Genomic DNA, 19,351 nt, shown 5'->3' with positions numbered 1-19,351 from the left:
TCAAATCCGAGACCGATGAACGTAAACGTATCAAACTGTGATGCAATGAATTACAAACTGTGAATCAGATTTACATATAAAATCTAGTTTAGGTCCAATTGTTTCGAAACGTGTTTTATGGAAGAGAGTTGGCATCACTGGATGCGGTGCCCGATCACGATGCGGTGCCCAAGTGTTGCTCTCAAAAAAGCCTATTTACAATGCTTATCTAACAACTTATATTAAAATAATTGATCAAAACAGTTATCCGGAGTAATAAGCTGTGACCAGTGTTGGGAAAAAAGAAAAATTTCGAAATATTCATAGCCGATGTACCTCATCCTATTGCAGAATACACGATGAATAAATTCGCCGATAAACAAAAACTGACCCTTCCTGAAAATGTTCAGTGTGCGTAAAGTGTTTGATAAGTGGAAGTGCTGTGATTAATAATAATTGTAATGGTAATAAAAACTTTAATAAAAACCTGTTTTAACCCACCTAGTGGTGTAATGATTCCTTTCTCATGTATAATATTGTGGTATTCTATTCAGAATTTTTCTCTTCGATTTTTGAAAGAAACCAAGGGATTGCTTGTGTATTAACTAGTATAACATACAGAATGAAACAGTGCTTTGCTCGCGTATGTCATCCTTATGAAAACGAAGTTGGTTCACGATTATATGCACCTCCGGCACCGGAACCCGAGAACCGGTATAATCGAAGTGGGTTCGTGCGGCCACCAACTAACATGACGCACAAACTGTACTAGTTTGCATTCACATTTTAAAGATTTTATACAATTTTACCATCGCACTCTAAATGACGATTTAAATATTTGTTGTATCCGAAAATATGCAGTAATTTTTGGTAGGACCATAAGACCTTTCATTTGACCCTAAGATTGGGAATAACAGGTTTGAGTCAATGTTGCAAATATTCTTCGTGTAACTAATTCATTCACGCATCCTCGCTGTGATTATACTGCCTTCGAATATGCCAGTCTCGAACAACGTTGAACTATTCACTGCACGAAAGAGAGAAGGGTGCAAAAGGAATAAGCAATAATCGTAGAGAACCCGAATATACTAATACATTCTTCGCTGCTGGTATACATCGTGCATGTTCGTTTTATACATTCGTTTGTCATTCGTTCATTTATTTTATTCTTTGAGTTAGATCGAACAGCGTCACGGCGAAGATCGTTGGATTCCATTCTTCGCGAAGCATTCTTCATCTAATAAATTCATCTTATCTTGTTGGGTAGCAGCAATGGGAGAATGCTGGAATATTATTCATCACATACACATAAGACTATGGTAATAGTGCGGGGGGAAACATCTTAATTTGCTTGTTTCAAAGACAGCACGAACGATCATCGCGAATTAGGTTTGGCGATGATCGCTGTATGAATATTCGTTCCATATTCGCGTTAAGTCATTCGGGAATATGTCCAATGCGAATAACAACTGCAAGGAATAGATATTCGTGCGAGTAACGAAGCAGCGTCGGCTTCGTTCGCGCCCGAATTTACGGACAAGTCCGAATACCAGAACGATTATCGAACAAAGGCGAAGGGAAGCGAGCGATTATCATTGACATTCGTTGTATTTTTGATATTCGAGCAACAATGGTTTGAGTCCAGTTTACAACATTGTTCACGTTTTTTGCTCCGCCGGTTTAAGTGACGGTGTACAATATTCAACACACTTTACTCTATAACTCCGTAACCGGACGTCGGATCCAGATAAAATTCAGGAATTCCGTATGGGAAAGTGAGACCTTTCATTTGAATCTAAGTTTGAGGAAATCGCACGGAGAATCCTTTGATCATAAGATTGCGATATCGCAGTTTTTGATTTTTGCGATAGTTGATTTAACTAATTTCTTTTTGATTCAGCCAATATGGTTTTTGATTTGCATATATTCAAGTAGTTGAAAAATATGTTGTTTTGAATGCTGTCAAATGCTGATTTGAGAAATTTATGATTCCATAACAAGTGTTTATCTAACAGCGGTGCTGTGATAAAGTTAACCTTGTTTAAGATGAAAAATATTTTATGACAAATTAGAAAATGTTAATGAATGATCATCTCGTCATCTTTCAGGTATGCGCAAAAATTTTATACTTCAAATTCGATCATTGATTTACTTCCAGCAGACTGTTTTACTTCCAGTTGTTTGATACCGATGATGATATTCATGCATTAGTAATAAAACGCTTTTTGACATGAATTTAATTTATAAAAGTAACAGGAGCGAAGGGTTTCAAACACACAGAACGCGCTGCGATTGAATGGCGCGTTTGAATTGCCGTCGCAAAATTCCAATTCCCAGCGGTTAATGCACACAAGCTCCTATAAATCGACTAAAATTATCAGTGCATAACTTTAGTTCAACCGTTTGAAGGCCTCATCTTTCAATACTCATTTTATTTAAATTTAATAATTTCGCTAATTTACTCGCCCCTCCGGGCACTTTTGCTGATTAAAAACGTTTTTCTACATCAATCATTTCCGATCGAATCAGAAATATTTTTTTAGAATTTAGATCTTTACTGATCTCGACTTAACATGATCATGATCATACAAAAATTAAATTCTCTTAGAAATCTGATCAGTTCTGATTTCGTAATGATAATTTATTCCTTGGTTAAGATCACTTAAAATCAGCAGTGATCGGTGGTTTTCCCAGCCCTAATGATATTACATGTCAATATAAAATACTGTTTATATTTTAACAACGATATTTATTTCATGAATCTCAACATACCGAACTTATTTCAAATAGATCATGACGTGTATCAGTAAGTATATTTTGATTATTTTCGCAAATGAATAACATTGTTCGAGTTGATTCAACTATTTTCAATGTCTAAAACAAATAAAACCTATTTATTTTTCAACTAACAGAATTTTGTTTCAATAACAACGCCAGTTATTTCAACTAAAATATTTGTTGAAATTGAAAGGTATATGTCCTCACTAATTGACTACTATTCTGGTTGAAATGGGATTGCGGGTGGTTCCGTGCGGTCAAACCATCGCTGAGAAAAGTGAATGAGATCAATTTTGGTATATATGACCACTAGTTCCGTTGCTTCTGGAACCGGATACCGGGAACCAGGATAGCCGGCATCGATTTGTTTAGTTGCCTACTGATAATGACTATCGATATGTGTAGTTTTGAGACCAGTTTAGAAATTTTTTACGTGTTTTGTTCCGCCGGTTTAAGTGACGGTGTACAATATTGAACACACTTTACCCTATAACTCCGGAACCGGAAGTAGGATCTGGATGAAATTCAGGAATTCCGTATGGAACGATGAGACCTTTCATTTGAATCTAAGTCAAAATCGGTTGAGCCATCTCCGAGAAAATCTAGTGATATTATTTGACACACACACTCAATATAATAATTAAATCTTGCACGAATCACTACGGTATCGAACTGAAGTGTAATGGAAATTTAGCATCAAAATATCATCGGAGACTCATCTCTCTTTCGATTATCTTTTCAGCGATATTTCTTTGGGTGAAAATTTGTCATCAAGTTTCGCTAACACAAAAAATCACTTGTGAACTTCGGGGTTCCGATGGATAGTGGAATGAACTGATGAAGTGTTTCTGATCATGATTTTCCCAACACTTGTGACAAGCAGTGTTAGTGATTGCTGAAAATTTGACAGAAGCTGCTCGATTTTTATCTATATTGTATACAACATTTTCAATCCGGTAGAAGATGCTACAAGAATTCGAGTCTCTCAATGCATGAACCTCGAGAGAATTTTTCTACATTTCTTCGCTCCACTTCATACTCTGAGTATTTCATGGCCCTTAAAAAAAATTTCAGTCTGATAATGATCGCCGCTGTGTGGAATTTACCAAGAGAGAATCGCAAGTTGACAATTATCGCAGAAAATCGAATCGATGATTCGACTTGATGATTCTCATACTAGGTTGCAATATTTAAAAAACCCTTGTGTGGAGCATTCACATACATTTTCATAGACACAAATTATACAAAGGTTATAAGCACATAGTTAGAATAAACGGCAATAGTAAAATGATTCTATCGCAATTATCCACTGCCCATACAGAATCGGATCGCGAAACGAGAATAAGCGACCGTTTGTTGCTTCAGAGAGAATCCCCACAGCAGCGTGCTAGCCGTTGATTCTCAGACGGTTCACCGAGAGAAATTCGCCCTCGCACTAGTGTCTATTCTATGTTAAATGTACCATGCCCGTTTTCTTGTTGTTGCGATGATTTCTGATTCTCTTTGATGGCACTGATTTAATCGTGGAAGAGTTGCGAGTGAGCATTCTTTGATACGAAAAAAGCCATCCTTGGTGACAAGTATGCGTTGATTAGTGAATTTTTTTTTATTTTTTGCATAATGCTGATTCGCAAAACTAAAAAACGTTCTAGTGACGGACAGTGATAACTTACCGCCCTAAATTCAACTATTTCAACCGATTGGAGCGCCATCGGCGTTATCAGATTCAAACATAGCAAAAAAAGATTTTGATCGTTGTGTTAAGACAGAAGATGGAAGATTGTTTGTTTTTTGTGTTAAACTCAAAGTCAAACTGGTGCGTGCAGTTTATATCCGGGAAAGATATTTCTTGCGACCATGTTTAACGCGACGGTATGTAAATATACTTTAGACTGGAAGAGGATCCATTTGGTAATTTATTACTTTGGTTAGGCAGTAGATATCGACATTACCTCGAATCGCGTTAGACGCTATTATTCGATTGATAGTGATCGAATGCTATCCTGCCAGTATTATGAATTTCTTTTGAAAAAACAGAACGCAAAAGATCAAAAGCATGAATTGATGGTGAACCTCCTGAAGGCCGTATGTCAAGAGTTTTACGAGTTTCGGAAGGTAGTCGTTTCAGACTTTGTATTTTAGTAAGAAGCACATATTAATACAAAACATGATAAAATTTTAACGTATTCTCGGTACCCGGCTACCCAGAGCAATAAAAACTTGACAATATTATTTGGAAATTCACTGCCAAACAACCAACCCTTCCTGTGATGCATGTAGGTATGAAAGTAGAAGACGCCACGGTTTATAATAATTATATTATAACCATCATCATTGATCAGCATGTAGGAATCAATGCTATTTACATAATTTAAACTAAGTACTATTCCCAAGCACATTGTTTCAGAAAAATATTTTGCTAGCTCTATTGGTTCTGATCAAAAACGGAGTAGCAACATACGGGCGGTCACTAATGCTAAATTGTTTCAGAACGTGGATTCTTTTATTAAATTTTGCAACACTTGCCAAAATTTTATTTGCTTTAATTTACTAAAAATATGATTTGTTCTATTCTTCAGAAGCTCGAATTCGAAGGTGCTCTGTTTTTATAAAAAATAAGATTGATTACAAGGGCTTAAGTACAAATATTAAGTTGATCAAGAGCTTGTTCCGATCATCGATACAATGGAGAATCTTGGAAATCAATGTTTCAATCTCAGACAAAATATTTCAATTACCCTATTCAACAGGAAAACGCAAACATTAAAATAAGTGCAATTTATCATTCTACTTTCCTCGAGTCAACTCACTGCAAATTGTTGGTAAATAACCAGTAAGAAATAGAAATAAACATTTAAACTTGGAACAATGTGTATTGAATCCTGTCGAACTAATCGGTGGCTGCAAGTTATTCAATACCTATCCGACCGGATAGCACATTAACCGTAATGCAAACTAAAAACTAATATGATGTAATCGCAAACATGGGTTAGACACCAGTCGTAGCGTGTATAGTTCATACTCCCAGTACTTCAATTTCATTTACTCGTGGCTCATTTCCACCACTTTTCACTGTCCATAAAGTCACCAGCCAGCATAGTTCGTTGAATATGGGGAAATGAGCTCAAACTACCAGTTTCGCACTATTTTTTGTTTCTTCTTCCAACTTATTTACCCGACAGCTGAAGGAACTGCAACAATATCGAACAATTAAGCCTTCAAGTGTGCCACAGTGGTGCCGAGGCGTCGGCGGCAGCCCCTCATGGGCTTTCCGTGCATCCTACTAAGCCCGTCCGCGATAACTAATTCATCATTATGCAGCCACGCGATAACGTGCGTCAGATTTCGACCAGTCGATGTCTGCACGGCCTCGGCTATACTCGCTAGGACGTAATCATTCTTACGAGTGCGGATATTGTTTGAGGATAATGAAAGCTAATTGAATACACCGAGTGCGCTGATAATGCCATCGTATCCAATAATTCATACCTATCCTAGCTACTGAAATACGATTACCCCGGAGTACTGATTAGTATTTCGAAATTTCCACACTCCGAACCATGTACGCGGAACTATATGAATTCTTCTACTCCAGTGACATCCTATCAGCTATTCTGGTGTTGCATCCCTCATGTCATACCGAATTGAAATCCAAGGCATTTCCGGAGAAAGCGTTCCAACCTCCGCCACCTGCCAGCGGCAGATTTTCAAGCGCCTCGCAAAGGCCAACTCCTGGGACGGGTGCGCAAAGAAAAGAAGTTACCGGATCTTCCTCATTTCACTAATCATAAAGAACAGAGCAGTCATAAAAGCTTCTTCCGACCGGGGGGGTTTGCAATAAAAATAAAATGTGAACACCATAAAGCTGCAGTAGTGCATCGCACCATGTAAATACGTAAATTAAATTTCCTTCTTTGTAATTAAATGCGGAAAATCACCGCATTGACTGACTTTCGCGCTTCTTTTGTGTGTTTCGCGTTTCAGAGCTTTACAATGTTAATCCGTCTGAGAGCGACAGGGTGTAATATTGTGATTCGTTGTTGATTATTTAATTCTACACCTTTCCGGTCGAAAAAAGCTGTTATTACGAGATCATTTGAATAATAGACCATAATGAGTCATTTATAATTCTGCGGAACGAACGCATACGAAAACACTGGGCATACCGAGCTGATCAGGAGAATAAACAGAAAGAAATTCCACATGTTGCACTGTCGGTATTGGCAGCAGAAATTAACGACCATTGGAGAATCCAGATCAGTATCAGTTTATACAAAGTGATTTAGACATGATTTGGAAACATCATCCATCAACGAAATGTATATGTTAAAGGGTGTATTCGATAAAAACGACTCACACATATTTAGTACCCAAAATTAAAGCGATTATCGATTTTTTTCAATTTTTAAAGAGAAGAAAAACTACTAATGACTTACGATTTAGAAAATTTGTATTATTAAATTTCGTCTCACATACCAAATGCCCACCTTTTCCTTTTCACTTAAATCATCAAGTTTTGAACAACCGATTTTTTCTATGCAATCGTACTATTTTTTCAGCTCCAGTTTTGTTTCACTAGTTTTCGAATGTTTGCAAAGCACCATCCTTAAGCAAAACCTTGATATTACATTTCTCTATGCCTTTTTCATATAGAAAGGCTATGCAATCACTGTGAAAACCGACTTTTCAACCGAGGCGCGTAGGGCCGAATGTCATATACCATTCGACTCAGCTCGACAAACTGAGCAAATGTCTGTGTGTGTATGTGTGTGTATGTATGTATGCATGAAACAAAAATATGCACTCACTTTCTCGGAGATGGTTGAACCGATTTTCCCAAACTTAGGTTCAAATGAAAGTTCTTATGGTTCCATACCCTGCTATTGGAATTCATCCCGATATGATTTCCGGTTCTGGAGATGGAAGATGATATGCACCAAAAATATGCACTCACTTTTTTTTTAGAGATGGCTAAACCGATTTTCACAAACTTAGATTCAAATGAAAGGTCTTATAATTCCATATCCGGCTATTGAATTTTATTTGGATCCGATGACTTCCGGTTCCGGAGTTATAGGGTAATATGTGGAAATTAAGTATAAAATTCGCACTTAATTTTCTCGGAAACCGCTTGACTGATTTCTATAAACTAAGATTCAAACAAAAGGTCTTGAAATTATTTGAAATTTTCTAGAGCATTTTATCCAGATTTGACATCCGGTTTCGGAACTAGAGTACGATAAGTGGAAAATTTTCAATTTCAGGTGTGTTTTTTTATAAACGATGACAAACACAAGTACAAATCTCATATAACTAACTGATAAATTCTTTTAATTTGCAGAGCTTATTAGTTTGTGAGCATATAAACTTGATTTGGCACTAATAGTTTATATTGGAGAAGCCAAATGAATGAAAAACTAACAGAAAAAATGATTTTTTGGAAAAAGATACGCTCAGAGACAGGACTCGAACCTGTGTTTTTATGCATTCCGTGCATACGCGCTACCATTTCGCCACTCTGAATCTTGTTTTCAGTAACTCTAAAACGCCAGTCTGACATAGTAGAACGTACATCGAACATGGTCTACATCCTGGCCGTCACCCGACCGATACCTTACATCCAAACATCTTTAATAAATCGTTACTAATAGTTTCCCATATCCTGTTCCGAAAGCACTGAAGGAAAAGTGAAGTAAAACTCCAGATCCAAAGTTCTTAAAGTTTCGAAAATTGCTTCTTTAGAACATCCTCCGGAATATCGAAATTAGATTTGGCAATGAAATATACTAGCTCAGAAAGTTGACGAACGTCGCCCTTGACGTAAGTTTGTTTTCATCCCGATTTGAGGGTCTTTGCACCTTGTAAACATGTAACCCAGCACACTTGATGGTTTTCTGCTCCGAACCGGTTGGCACCTTGGACATTTTAAGGTTCGGTTTTAAGTTCCGAATGTTTGGGCCGTTCTTAAACTGTTGCACCACTTTCCTATCCATTTTACGGTCCACGGACTATTGTCGTGAATACGACTTACTTTACCATGGGCCGCCTTTTCAAAATTTACCCTCCGAGAGAGTGATAAGTTTTTGATCGTGAACATCTTTTGTTGTATCTAACGAATCAACATAATTTTTGCTACATGCTATCGGAAATATGACCACAATTTTATGATAAAATTATCAGTTGTGTGACATAACCTCAAATAATTCAAAACTAAACATTTCTGAAATGTTTGGTATAAACGAGTATCAAAGTGGATAATTCATAAGGCGCATTTGCCTTTCTCGTATTTTGAAAGCTCATAGTACAGTGATCTGTGAAAGGATTTATATAATCTAACTACCAATAGAATCGAAATTTTTCAACTCAAACGTGTATAGTAACAGCATTAAAGTATTTCAATAGTACAATATTGAAAAATCTATCTCATATGACCCATGTCAACACCAGCCAGTCAGAACGCGCTCTGACAATCGTTCGAGAAAAAATGTTCCGAACAGTGCTTAATATCGTAGTGAGTTCCAGAATTTGGTCCTTCTGAAAGGCAGGAATGAATCCAGTAAAGCATACAGTTTCTTTAAATGATATGCAAATCCAAAATGAAATAATCGACATTAAAATTCTGTATGCGGCTATTTTTATAGCAGTTAGGACCGTCCATTAGTGACAAAGCTACAAACGAAATCACGTAAAAAGAAACCTCTTAACAAAAGTTGGATCAGTTTGGATTCTATCGCAACTGCGAGCAGATGTATTGTGTGTCATTTGCAAAGCTAGTTTCGCTTCCGACAAGAGCGATTACGTCACAGCTGCCAGTTGTTTGCATTGGTGAAAAAAACACCGAAAAGAGGACAACGGCGGAGAGCATCACACAAAATCAGCCGTTCTAATAGCTCTAAAAGTTTTCTAAAGAACTATTAGGATTTCATCTTCGCAAATCGAAGGTAAAAACCCTCAGTTTAGTGCAAATCTAGAACTGTTTGTTTATATTTGTGCACTTTTCGCTGTGTGGAATTCACAGTTATCGAGATCAAGTGAAGCCTTCTTTGTTTTTGGGTAAAATGTGAAGTGTTAAGGAACATGTCAGTTGTTTTCGTATTCACAGCATCTCTGAGATTCCGCGCCTGTTTTTTATGCTTACTTTCTTCCTTATTTCGGGCACTCAAAGGGCTCCTAAAAGATTTAATCACAATGTTATTTGCATCTGCAAAGCTTCCTAGCGATCCTTCGGTGGGACGAATTATTTCAAAGGGCTTTTTCTGTTCACTTGACTGAAATTCACTGTATGAATAATTATGGAACTTGTTCGATGCGAAAAATACACAATGAATTGGATTTTCCGAAAAATTTCAAATGGTACCAAAGTTATAGAAAATTTTCATTGAGCCATTTTTATCGAATACACCCTCTAAAGATGTTAGTACGTGATTATCAATGTTGTGAATTCGCTGCATACGCATCCGTATAGAAAACCAACGACATTTGGTATACGTCATGAAAGAAGACGCCCTAAGCTGGGGAATGAGGGGAGTTTCGTAGCATGGGAAAGTCGAAAAATTACATAGCAAAAAACAATAAAATTTTCAGGAGGCAAAAATCACAAATAACACAATTCCTTTAAATGTAATTCGTTAAATAACTGAATTTTACGAGAATGATTCAAATACGTATCAAACATATCCCACTTTTCAAGCAGGCATTGAAATTTACATGTTTCAGCAAATAACAAATTTGTCAGGAACTGTCAGGTCGGAGGCAGCAGTTCAACATAAACTACTACGCACTGATGAGTCTAAGACGAAACGTAAAATCAAATGAAATTGGTTATGTGCACCTAGCATAAACTAGGGGGTAAAAACCTTTTATCTCTTAAACTTACCATTTATATTCTAGTTTAACTCCTATTTTAAAGGCTTAGAAAAGTTGAATTTTCCAGAGAGTTATTCGTTATAAGAAGAATTTCGCGTCTACTCGTACCTATGTTGGCAGCACCTTCACTCTTTTGCATTTTTCGAAAATTTATTTGGACTGTCTTTTTAATTAAAAGGACCAAATTTTGAAATTTCACTTAAATTTAAATATAATATACAATTTTTTGGATATCGACTTTATAAATGTTTAAAATCAATTATTTCCAATGGTAGACCAAATTTTTCAAAATCCTTTTTTCAAAAGTTTATCGAATTTGTAAAAGTCATTCATACAATACAATTTTTCACGATTGGTGGTTTTTAGTTTATGCCCATTCAAAACGAATAATATTCAGGGTACTACATTCCGACGCAGAACTCGATCTTCTGTTACAATTGACTTCGCAGCCGACTTGTAACTCACTTTTTATTTCTCGCTCAATTTGCTCGGAGATGACTAAACCTATTTCAACTCGTTTGAAAGCGACTATTGGATCATTGATCAGCTTCGAAATTAACATGACTTACACATCCGGTTCCGGATATATAATTGTATAAGTGCCGTAACCGACAAAGCTAATTTTTTCCTATTCGCACTTTTTCAGAAAGTTCAAACTTTTGTTAATTACTCAAAACAGCACTGGGATAATTCCATTTAAATTCGAAGGTCGATTTTGTTTGTATATTTTTTGGTTAAATTTTACGTGCACCAAAAAGGACAATTTGCAGCCTGCAGGACTAGCCTCAATTTTTAAAAGAGCTACGTCAAAATTGATTGGAAATTTTCAGAAACACATCTTGAAAACGGTTTTTTATTTCAATATTCTCATGTTTCGCTTCCGGCTCATCAGTGCTTAAAGAAATTCAAATTGAACTGCCATCACCGCCGAGTAGTTTAATTTAAACCACTGAGCAGACGCAAAGTGTACACTACCTGAATATAAAGTGAGCAAACTTATATCAAAGTAATCGTTCATTTTACTATCATTGCTTTTCTAGGCATTATTTTATTATTGGAATGACAAAATAATGCTTTAATTTGGTATAATATAGTTTATGTAGATATAAGACCAACGTATTTATTGGAAATTAGTGGAAATTAGTGAGTTTAGTAAAAGTGCAAGAAAATCTCAAATTGTGTGTGGTATATATTAACATGTTGGATATGCTTTTCGAATCGTGTTCCCTCAAAGATAATTCAAACGCAATTTCGATTGGGTACTTATGTAACAACTTTTAGGATAGTGCACTGAGGGGCAATATTTTTTCTGATAACTAGAACGAACGTTTAAGATTATTATTGATTTTTTCAATTTTTGATATGATTTAACTGATAATTAAAGTTTATCGAATTTTATGTGAATATTAATATTTGACAAAAAAAGTTTTATTCTTTTCAAAATAAAAGTTTGAAAATTGTGCAAACATTTTTTTAAATAATTTTGGAAACTATTTATGAGAGTATGCAAAATTTCTGGAATGAGTCTTGAATCATAAAATAAAATTACTGAAAACTTTTATTTTTCGGTCGATTTGGGGTGATTTGGAGTTTATTCAAATTAAAAGCTAATTTTCCAAGAATAATTTTGTTTTTTTTTTATACAGTCATAAAAAAAAGATTTGTAGGTTTCCCTAAACAGTATGTTCTATAAAAACTTAAAATTAAACTCGTTATGGAATCAGAAAATTCAAAACTTCCTGTACAAATGATTTTAAATCGCTATAAGTCGGGAACGGTAGCAATTAGTAAAATTTTGATTCTAATAATTTTTATTTGAAAGTTATTGCGTACTTCTATAAATTGGGTCGATGATTAACAATTTTTTAAAATTGTTCTATTTTTAAAAGTCTATAACTTATTGGTCCATTACTGCTAAATCTTTACCTCGAATGCAATAAACATAATTGAAAATAAAAATCAAAACACCTATTTTAAGATCACCCATTCTTAAGTTTTGTGTTCGGAATAAAATAAAGACATAACAGTTCTGTTAACGGTGTATGCTTTTGCCATATAGTCCCAGTAATTACATAAAACACTGTCGAAAGTATCAATAGAACCAAACATGTTTGAGACATATGTTTTTGAAAAAAATTCTACAGCCCTGTTCAAATTTAAAGCTAGAGACAGAATTGCGAACTTGCACAAATACAAACAATTTTCGGTGGACCGAAACCATGAAATAGTTGAGTTTCTTCCTTATCAAACTTTTACCATAACTATTTGCTTCCCCACTGAAGTTGGGAGATAGTTCAATTGATCAAGAATTGCAGAACACAAATCGTGCATTGCCGGTTCGAAGCCACCGTGAAGGGTGGTAGCCAATAAGCTAACAAGAGCGAAAATCAAGCGACACAGCCAAGGCCAAAAGTTTAGGATTAAAGGATAAACTATGATGAAATTAATCGATTGAAACAACCCAATTCTGTGACGTTCGCTGTTAGCACAAATTAAAATCTGTTAAATAAATATGCCTTTCAATGCTCGATTAGGTTGTGTTGAATGGAAAATAAGGCGGAAAATATCGTTCAAATAAGTTACGTACGCATTTATATGTGCAACATATATGGAAATTTACCAGCTCTTGTATAATTATAATAAATCATATAGCATCGAATTGTCCTCCCTGTAGCTGTACCTATTTGCAATGCGCGATATGCCAGGCACATTAAAATATATGCACAGCAAGTAACGAGGTTAAATTCAGTATGTAAGCATCGAATGCGTGCCTTGATTGAGACTATCTGGTGCAATTAGTGCCCGTCGGTGTACGATTATGCGTTTTTCACCAATTCTACGAAGCGTAGTACACATTGTCAGACTAGTTTTTGTTTTCTCCAGTGAAAAACGCCGTCAAGTTTTTGTGTACATTTTTTGTCCGAATTGTTTTCAATCATCCAACGAATTTAACACGTAACCGTACGAAACAATTTGCTAGTTCTTGTCATTCAACCGAAATTAAACTCGTTCAAGTGATTGAGATTACCGAAAATAAACAAATAAATTAATATTATGCTTTGTAGTTATATAAATTACTCTAACATAACTTATCTAACGGTGAAGATATGAAAAATAAGGAGAAAATACCACCCTTTTACGTAAAGGATTTTCCGCCTACACACCTAGGAAAAATCGCGTGAATTTACGTCTTCAGAGACCGACATATATGAGCGTCAAAAATGACTCAGTTTTACAGCAAATCTAACTTATATTTAATGCATTCTGACATATTTTTAAGGCATAAAACATGTAAATTTACACGTTTGCTTGAAAGGCGAGATGTATTTGACGTATATTTATATTATTCTTGTAAAATTCAGTCTTTTCACGGATTACGTTCTTATGAAATGTGTCATATGTCGATTTGCGTTTAATTTTTTGCTGTGTACACTAAGGACGGACCTCAACAATCTCATTAACCATGGCGTATAAGCAACAATTCGTCTGTGTACATACGGTTACAAGATCGTCGTTCCAAATAGACATCATTTCAATGCAGTGCAAAATTATCTTAAGCAAGTGAAGTTTGAATATTTTACACACGACATACCTTCCACTAAACCATTAAAGGTAGTCCTGCGCGGTTTACCCGATCTGCTGGCGAGTGAGCTCCAGTTAGCTTTAACGGAAAAACGTGCTTAATCCACCTAGCAGTGAGATGATACCTTTTTTTATCAATCCGCATGTGTTTTTTGCATGAATATTCTTTGGTGTTTGAATTTTCATCACATTATTTTAATGACCGTCGTTTTAAGCGGCAATTTGAGATTTTATTCCCTCATTATTCTGTAATGTCGAAACTGCACATCGGATCGAATTTGAATCTAAAAGTGCAACAATCGATTGAACATTCCATGATATGTAGAAATGATTTCCACTTTAGAGTTTACGGTAATTTGAGGTACTTCCAGAGCCGATATTCAGGAACCAACATAAACCAAACCGATTCGCATGGCCATATGACGAATAAATTTCAATAGTTTTGAGTCCAACTTTAAAGCTTTTCGGGATTGTCATCTTCTATATCGGTTTGAATTTTAAAAATTCATCATCCTGTAATTCCAGAATCGGAAGTCAGAATTGAATAAAATAAAATTTTGTATGGGACTATAAGTTTATTTTAATTTGAATTATTGTTTCTGAAATTCGATTTGGCTTTTTTTAGAAAACGATTGAATACTGAAACCGGCATTCGAAAATCGGTGTAGCCGAAGACAGATAAATCACCTGAGAAGCGGTATAGTTTACTTTTGTTCCAAAATGTTTGAAAATCAGTGTAGACATCTTTGAGAAATCGCAGCGCGATTTAATTTTTTGGGTATCTCCTGAATCGAAAACTGAATACCACTAAAACTGAAATAAGTTTATTTGGCTATCGACTATCCAAATCTGCTAACCCGATACACCTGATTAATTTATGTGAAATAGATATTTTTATACTAATCACCCTGCATTTCCGAAACCGGAAGTTGGATCTGACTGAAAAGCAAGATGTTTTATAGAATCTTAAAACTTTTCATTTGAATCTTAGATCGGCTCAGCCATCTACTACGAGTTACTCAATTTTAATTTCGATACACATATCGACCTGTAGTTCCGGAACCAGAGGTCGGAATCAAACATAATTCAGGAACCTTGTTTGGGAGCATACGACTTTTCATATGAATCTGAGTTTGTAGAAAACGGTCATCTTGTTGTAGAAACAGTCATCTCCGAAAAAAATTGTGTGAAATTATTTGTCACACACGCATTTGCTGATCTTGACGAACGGACCCGAATGGTATATGGGTGTTATGTTCTTCCAGCAGTCATTACTGTCAGTAGTTTAAATCAATATAATTATGATATTGCTTTCAACTCAAAAATGCTGCCATCATCTGGTTTACATGTCATATTCGAACGATTATGTTGCCTAAAACAAACCGTGCTAAATCAGTCTGAGGCAAAATCTCATGAAAAAGAATGCTGAACTTTGTCGTTCACACAAAAATATCGATATCTCTGTTAAAAATGGACGGATTTTGACAATCTATGGCTTGTTGGATAGCTGTTACCATGCGGAATCTAAGTCTCAAAATATATTCTGTTTTCAAGGTCAATTGTGACAGATACTGTCAAAAAACTAAAAATTTTGACATAAAACTTCGTATAGCTCAAAAAGTAAACATCCGATCTCAAAACCAGTCAATAGCGTTCTGGTGACGGGGAGACCTTTCATTTGCGACTAGTTTGATCAAAATCGGTCCAGCCATCTCCGAGATCTCGACCTCTTAGTTGACAACACACATACAGATACACACATACACACACGGACATTTGCTCAGTTCGTCGAGCTGAATCGATTGGTATATGACATTGTGCCCTCCGGGCTTCGGAAAATTTTTCTTAAGTTTAAGCAAATTCTATATCTATTTTTCATATTTTTAAAAGAAAGGTATAACTACTGAAACCGTTAGCGGTGTATAAAATAAGAAGACAGAATGAAAAGTATCGAGATCAACTCTACCTGATCCATTAAGAGAAAGGGTCTGTAACGCTAAATGTGTTAAAAAACATAAAAGCCCTCTTCCATATAATTGTTGAATGGGAGCGTTATAAACCCGTGCACCGTGATGTGACGCAATGCACCAATTGCTTAAATTTCGGACATGGAAAAGCGAAAAACTGTTTCATCCGCTCCAAATGTATCAAGTGTGGCGAAAATCACAAACTAGATGAATGTTTGATGGATCAAATCGAAGAAAATTTTTTGAACTGTTAGGTTTTTTACCGTCACTGCTAACCTCAATCGGATGAACACATTTTGACAGTTCAACAGTACTGTTTGTAAACAGAGATTTTTTTGTTTGTCTGTTGACAAATTGGATAAAAGCATTTACGGTCCATATCGCCTAAATAAAGTATTAAAACATTTGCTCACGATTTGATACGGTTCGTTTTTGAGAATAATTAAATAAAAGTGACTAGTTGCAAAGTGTAAAGATGATTGTTTGAAATGTGTTCTTCGATTTTTGTTTAAGCTTGTTTGTAAACAGTACCGCTGAACTATCAAGGATGAATTTTTGTTCATTCGTGACGTCGCGATAAAAAGTTCAGTGGCGAGAATCACCTTTCCACAAATAGAACCTGTGAAAAACGTGCGGAATACACCGAAATTCACAACAAAAATGCTGCCAAAAACCAATCCAGGAGAAGAACACTTCCTCCTCCAGCGATCAACGACCAGAACTACCCAATGCTAAGTCCTCGATTGGGGAATCCCTAATCTATTGCCGATAATTCCTCAACAACCACTGCCGAATGCTCCAACATCTGGATCATCAAAGGTGGAAAAACGTGATGGACCATCGGTGCACTTGCCTTCAGGATTCCAAAGTCAACAGAACACTATTCCTCTCCCCCCTGAGGAAACCTCACCGCTCTACACACCGGAGCAGCTCGCCGTTTTATTTCAACATCTTGCAACTAGTCTGCGTAATTGCAAGTCTGGTTTCGAACAGATCTACACCCTTGGTTTATTTGTCATCGAAACTGGCTGCTAAATTGAAGCTGGTCAACTGGAACGCATGCTCACTCAAGAGCAAAATTATCGAATTGGGACTCTTTCTTGAGGAGAAAAGGATTGACATTGCTTTCATCACCGAAACTCACCTCAAACCTGAGGTGAACATCAACATACCAGGATTCCGCCTGGTAAGACGCGATCGACCGAACCTCAGAAGGGGAGGTGTAGCTATTGCGATCAGGAATAACATCAACTGTCAACTACTACCGAGTTTTCAACTACAATTAATCGAAGCTGTAGGAGTGGAAATAACCACATCTGTAGGCACCATCACCTTCATCGTGGCATACTGCCCGAAACAAGCGTCAGTTTCTCTTCGGCAAGACATCATCAAGTTGACTCGACGGCAGGGTCAGTTCATCATTGCTGGCGACCTAAATGCGAAACACCAATCCTGGGGGAACTTGAGACGAAACCAAAACGGCGAAATATGGAGCAACGATGCAGATGAAGGGCATTATATCATCCTGGATCCAGACGGTCCAACACGCTTGAATCGTTCCGGCATCCATGCAACATTGGACCTCTATATCACCAACACGAGCAAGATCATTCAAACGGTTGTCTATCAGAAGCTCAGCTCAGAACACTACCCGGTGGTGAATGAAGTAGGCTCCTCGGTCAATCGATCTGAGTACAGCCGGCGCAACTATCATCTGGTCAACTGGGGACGGTTTCAACAATGTGTTGACAACAACATGAACTATAGTCACCATCCAGAAACGCAGTCAGACATCGATCATCAACTCCACTCCATTGTAGCTGCTATCTCACAGGCACGTCCACAATATGTACCAGCTTCTCGTATGGTGAGTATCTAAATATCGATAATCATACTAAAGATCTCATCCGCTATCTAAATATCGATAATCATACTAAAGGCCCATTCCACCGTTGTTGCCATTAGACATCAGCAGAGAAGGCAGCTGAGATAGGTTGGCATATCGTGAGCTCCCACAATTTTGGAGAAAAACATTGTCAACCCGCAGGAAGCGGCTGTTAGAAACAATCCGAACAACCTACTGGTTCCCAACGACTTTTCGGAGGAGTTGGAGATCACAGCTCATGAACCGTCGACCTACATTAAAACATCCAAAAACATGAAGGCCCCAGGTTTCGATAACATCTTAAACATAGAACTCAAACATATGAGCTTCGAGTTCTTTAATCATCTTGCGACGATCTTCAACCAATGTCTTCGATTTAGCTACTTCCCCTCGTTGTGGAAGTCAGCTAAGGTCATACCCATAATGAACCCTGGGAAAGACCCTTCTTCTTCTAAAAGTTATCGTCCCATCAGTCTTCTCTCGGGGTTATCAAAGCTTTTCGAAAGGGCCATCTATCGACGTCTGCTTGCATCTACCGAGCAACATAACAACATCCTACTCGATGAACAATTCGGTTTTCGACAAGGACGATCCACTGTCCACCAACTGACCCGCGTCACCAACATCCTCAAATGGAACAAATCCTTGTCCAAAACATCTGCTATGGCTCTACTCGACGTAGAAACGGCCTTCGACAACGTTTGGCATGATGGTCTGATATATAAACTCTTCAGATACAACCTTCCTAGCTTCCTAGTCAAGATAATAAAAAGTTATTTGTCAGAGAGAATATTCAGAGTCTTCATCAACGGAGCAATATCCGACGCACAAGAAATTTCTGTTGGTGTTCCACAGGGAAGTATACTTGGTCCACTTTTATTCAACCTTTTCACCTCGGACATACTCCCACTCTCAAAAATCCACAATGGTAGGGTCATAAAATCGCTAACATCAAAACTCCAACAAGACCTGAATGTTCTGGCTGATTATTTTACCAGCTGGAAGATCTTTTTAAATGCATCGAAGACACAGACCATTATTTTCCCACATTCAAAATCTCAGAGACTTGTTCCGGCTGAGGACTGTAAAATCACCCTAAACGGCACAGCAGTGGAGTGGACCAATGAAGCAGTCTACCTAGGCTTGACTCTGGACAGCAAGATGATCTTCAGGCAACAGGTTGACAAAACGGTCAATAAAAGTAACATCCTACTAAAATTTTTGTGTCCACTAATAAACCGTAAGTCGACCTTATCCCCGAGGAACAAGCTTGCGGTCTATAAACAAATCATCC

The 19,351-nt window shown here is 36.8% G+C and overlaps 1 protein-coding gene across 1 annotated transcript in view; it reads left to right on the top strand.

The window, feature by feature from the left end:
* LOC131429116 (uncharacterized) overlaps positions 1 to 19,351 on the top strand; it is a 74,183-nt gene that overhangs the window by 18,676 nt on the left and 36,156 nt on the right. The window contains exons 2-3 of the mRNA XM_058593162.1: positions 17,166 to 18,039; positions 18,220 to 18,756. Of these exons, the coding sequence (XP_058449145.1) occupies positions 17,166 to 18,039; positions 18,220 to 18,756 (1,411 nt within the window). The remainder of the gene's footprint in view (positions 1 to 17,165; positions 18,040 to 18,219; positions 18,757 to 19,351) is intronic.

Source organism: Malaya genurostris, chromosome 2 (assembly GCF_030247185.1).
Source record: "Malaya genurostris strain Urasoe2022 chromosome 2, Malgen_1.1, whole genome shotgun sequence".
Classification (NCBI taxonomy): Eukaryota; Metazoa; Arthropoda; class Insecta; order Diptera; family Culicidae; genus Malaya; species Malaya genurostris.
This window is presented reverse-complemented; position numbering and strand designations above follow the sequence as displayed.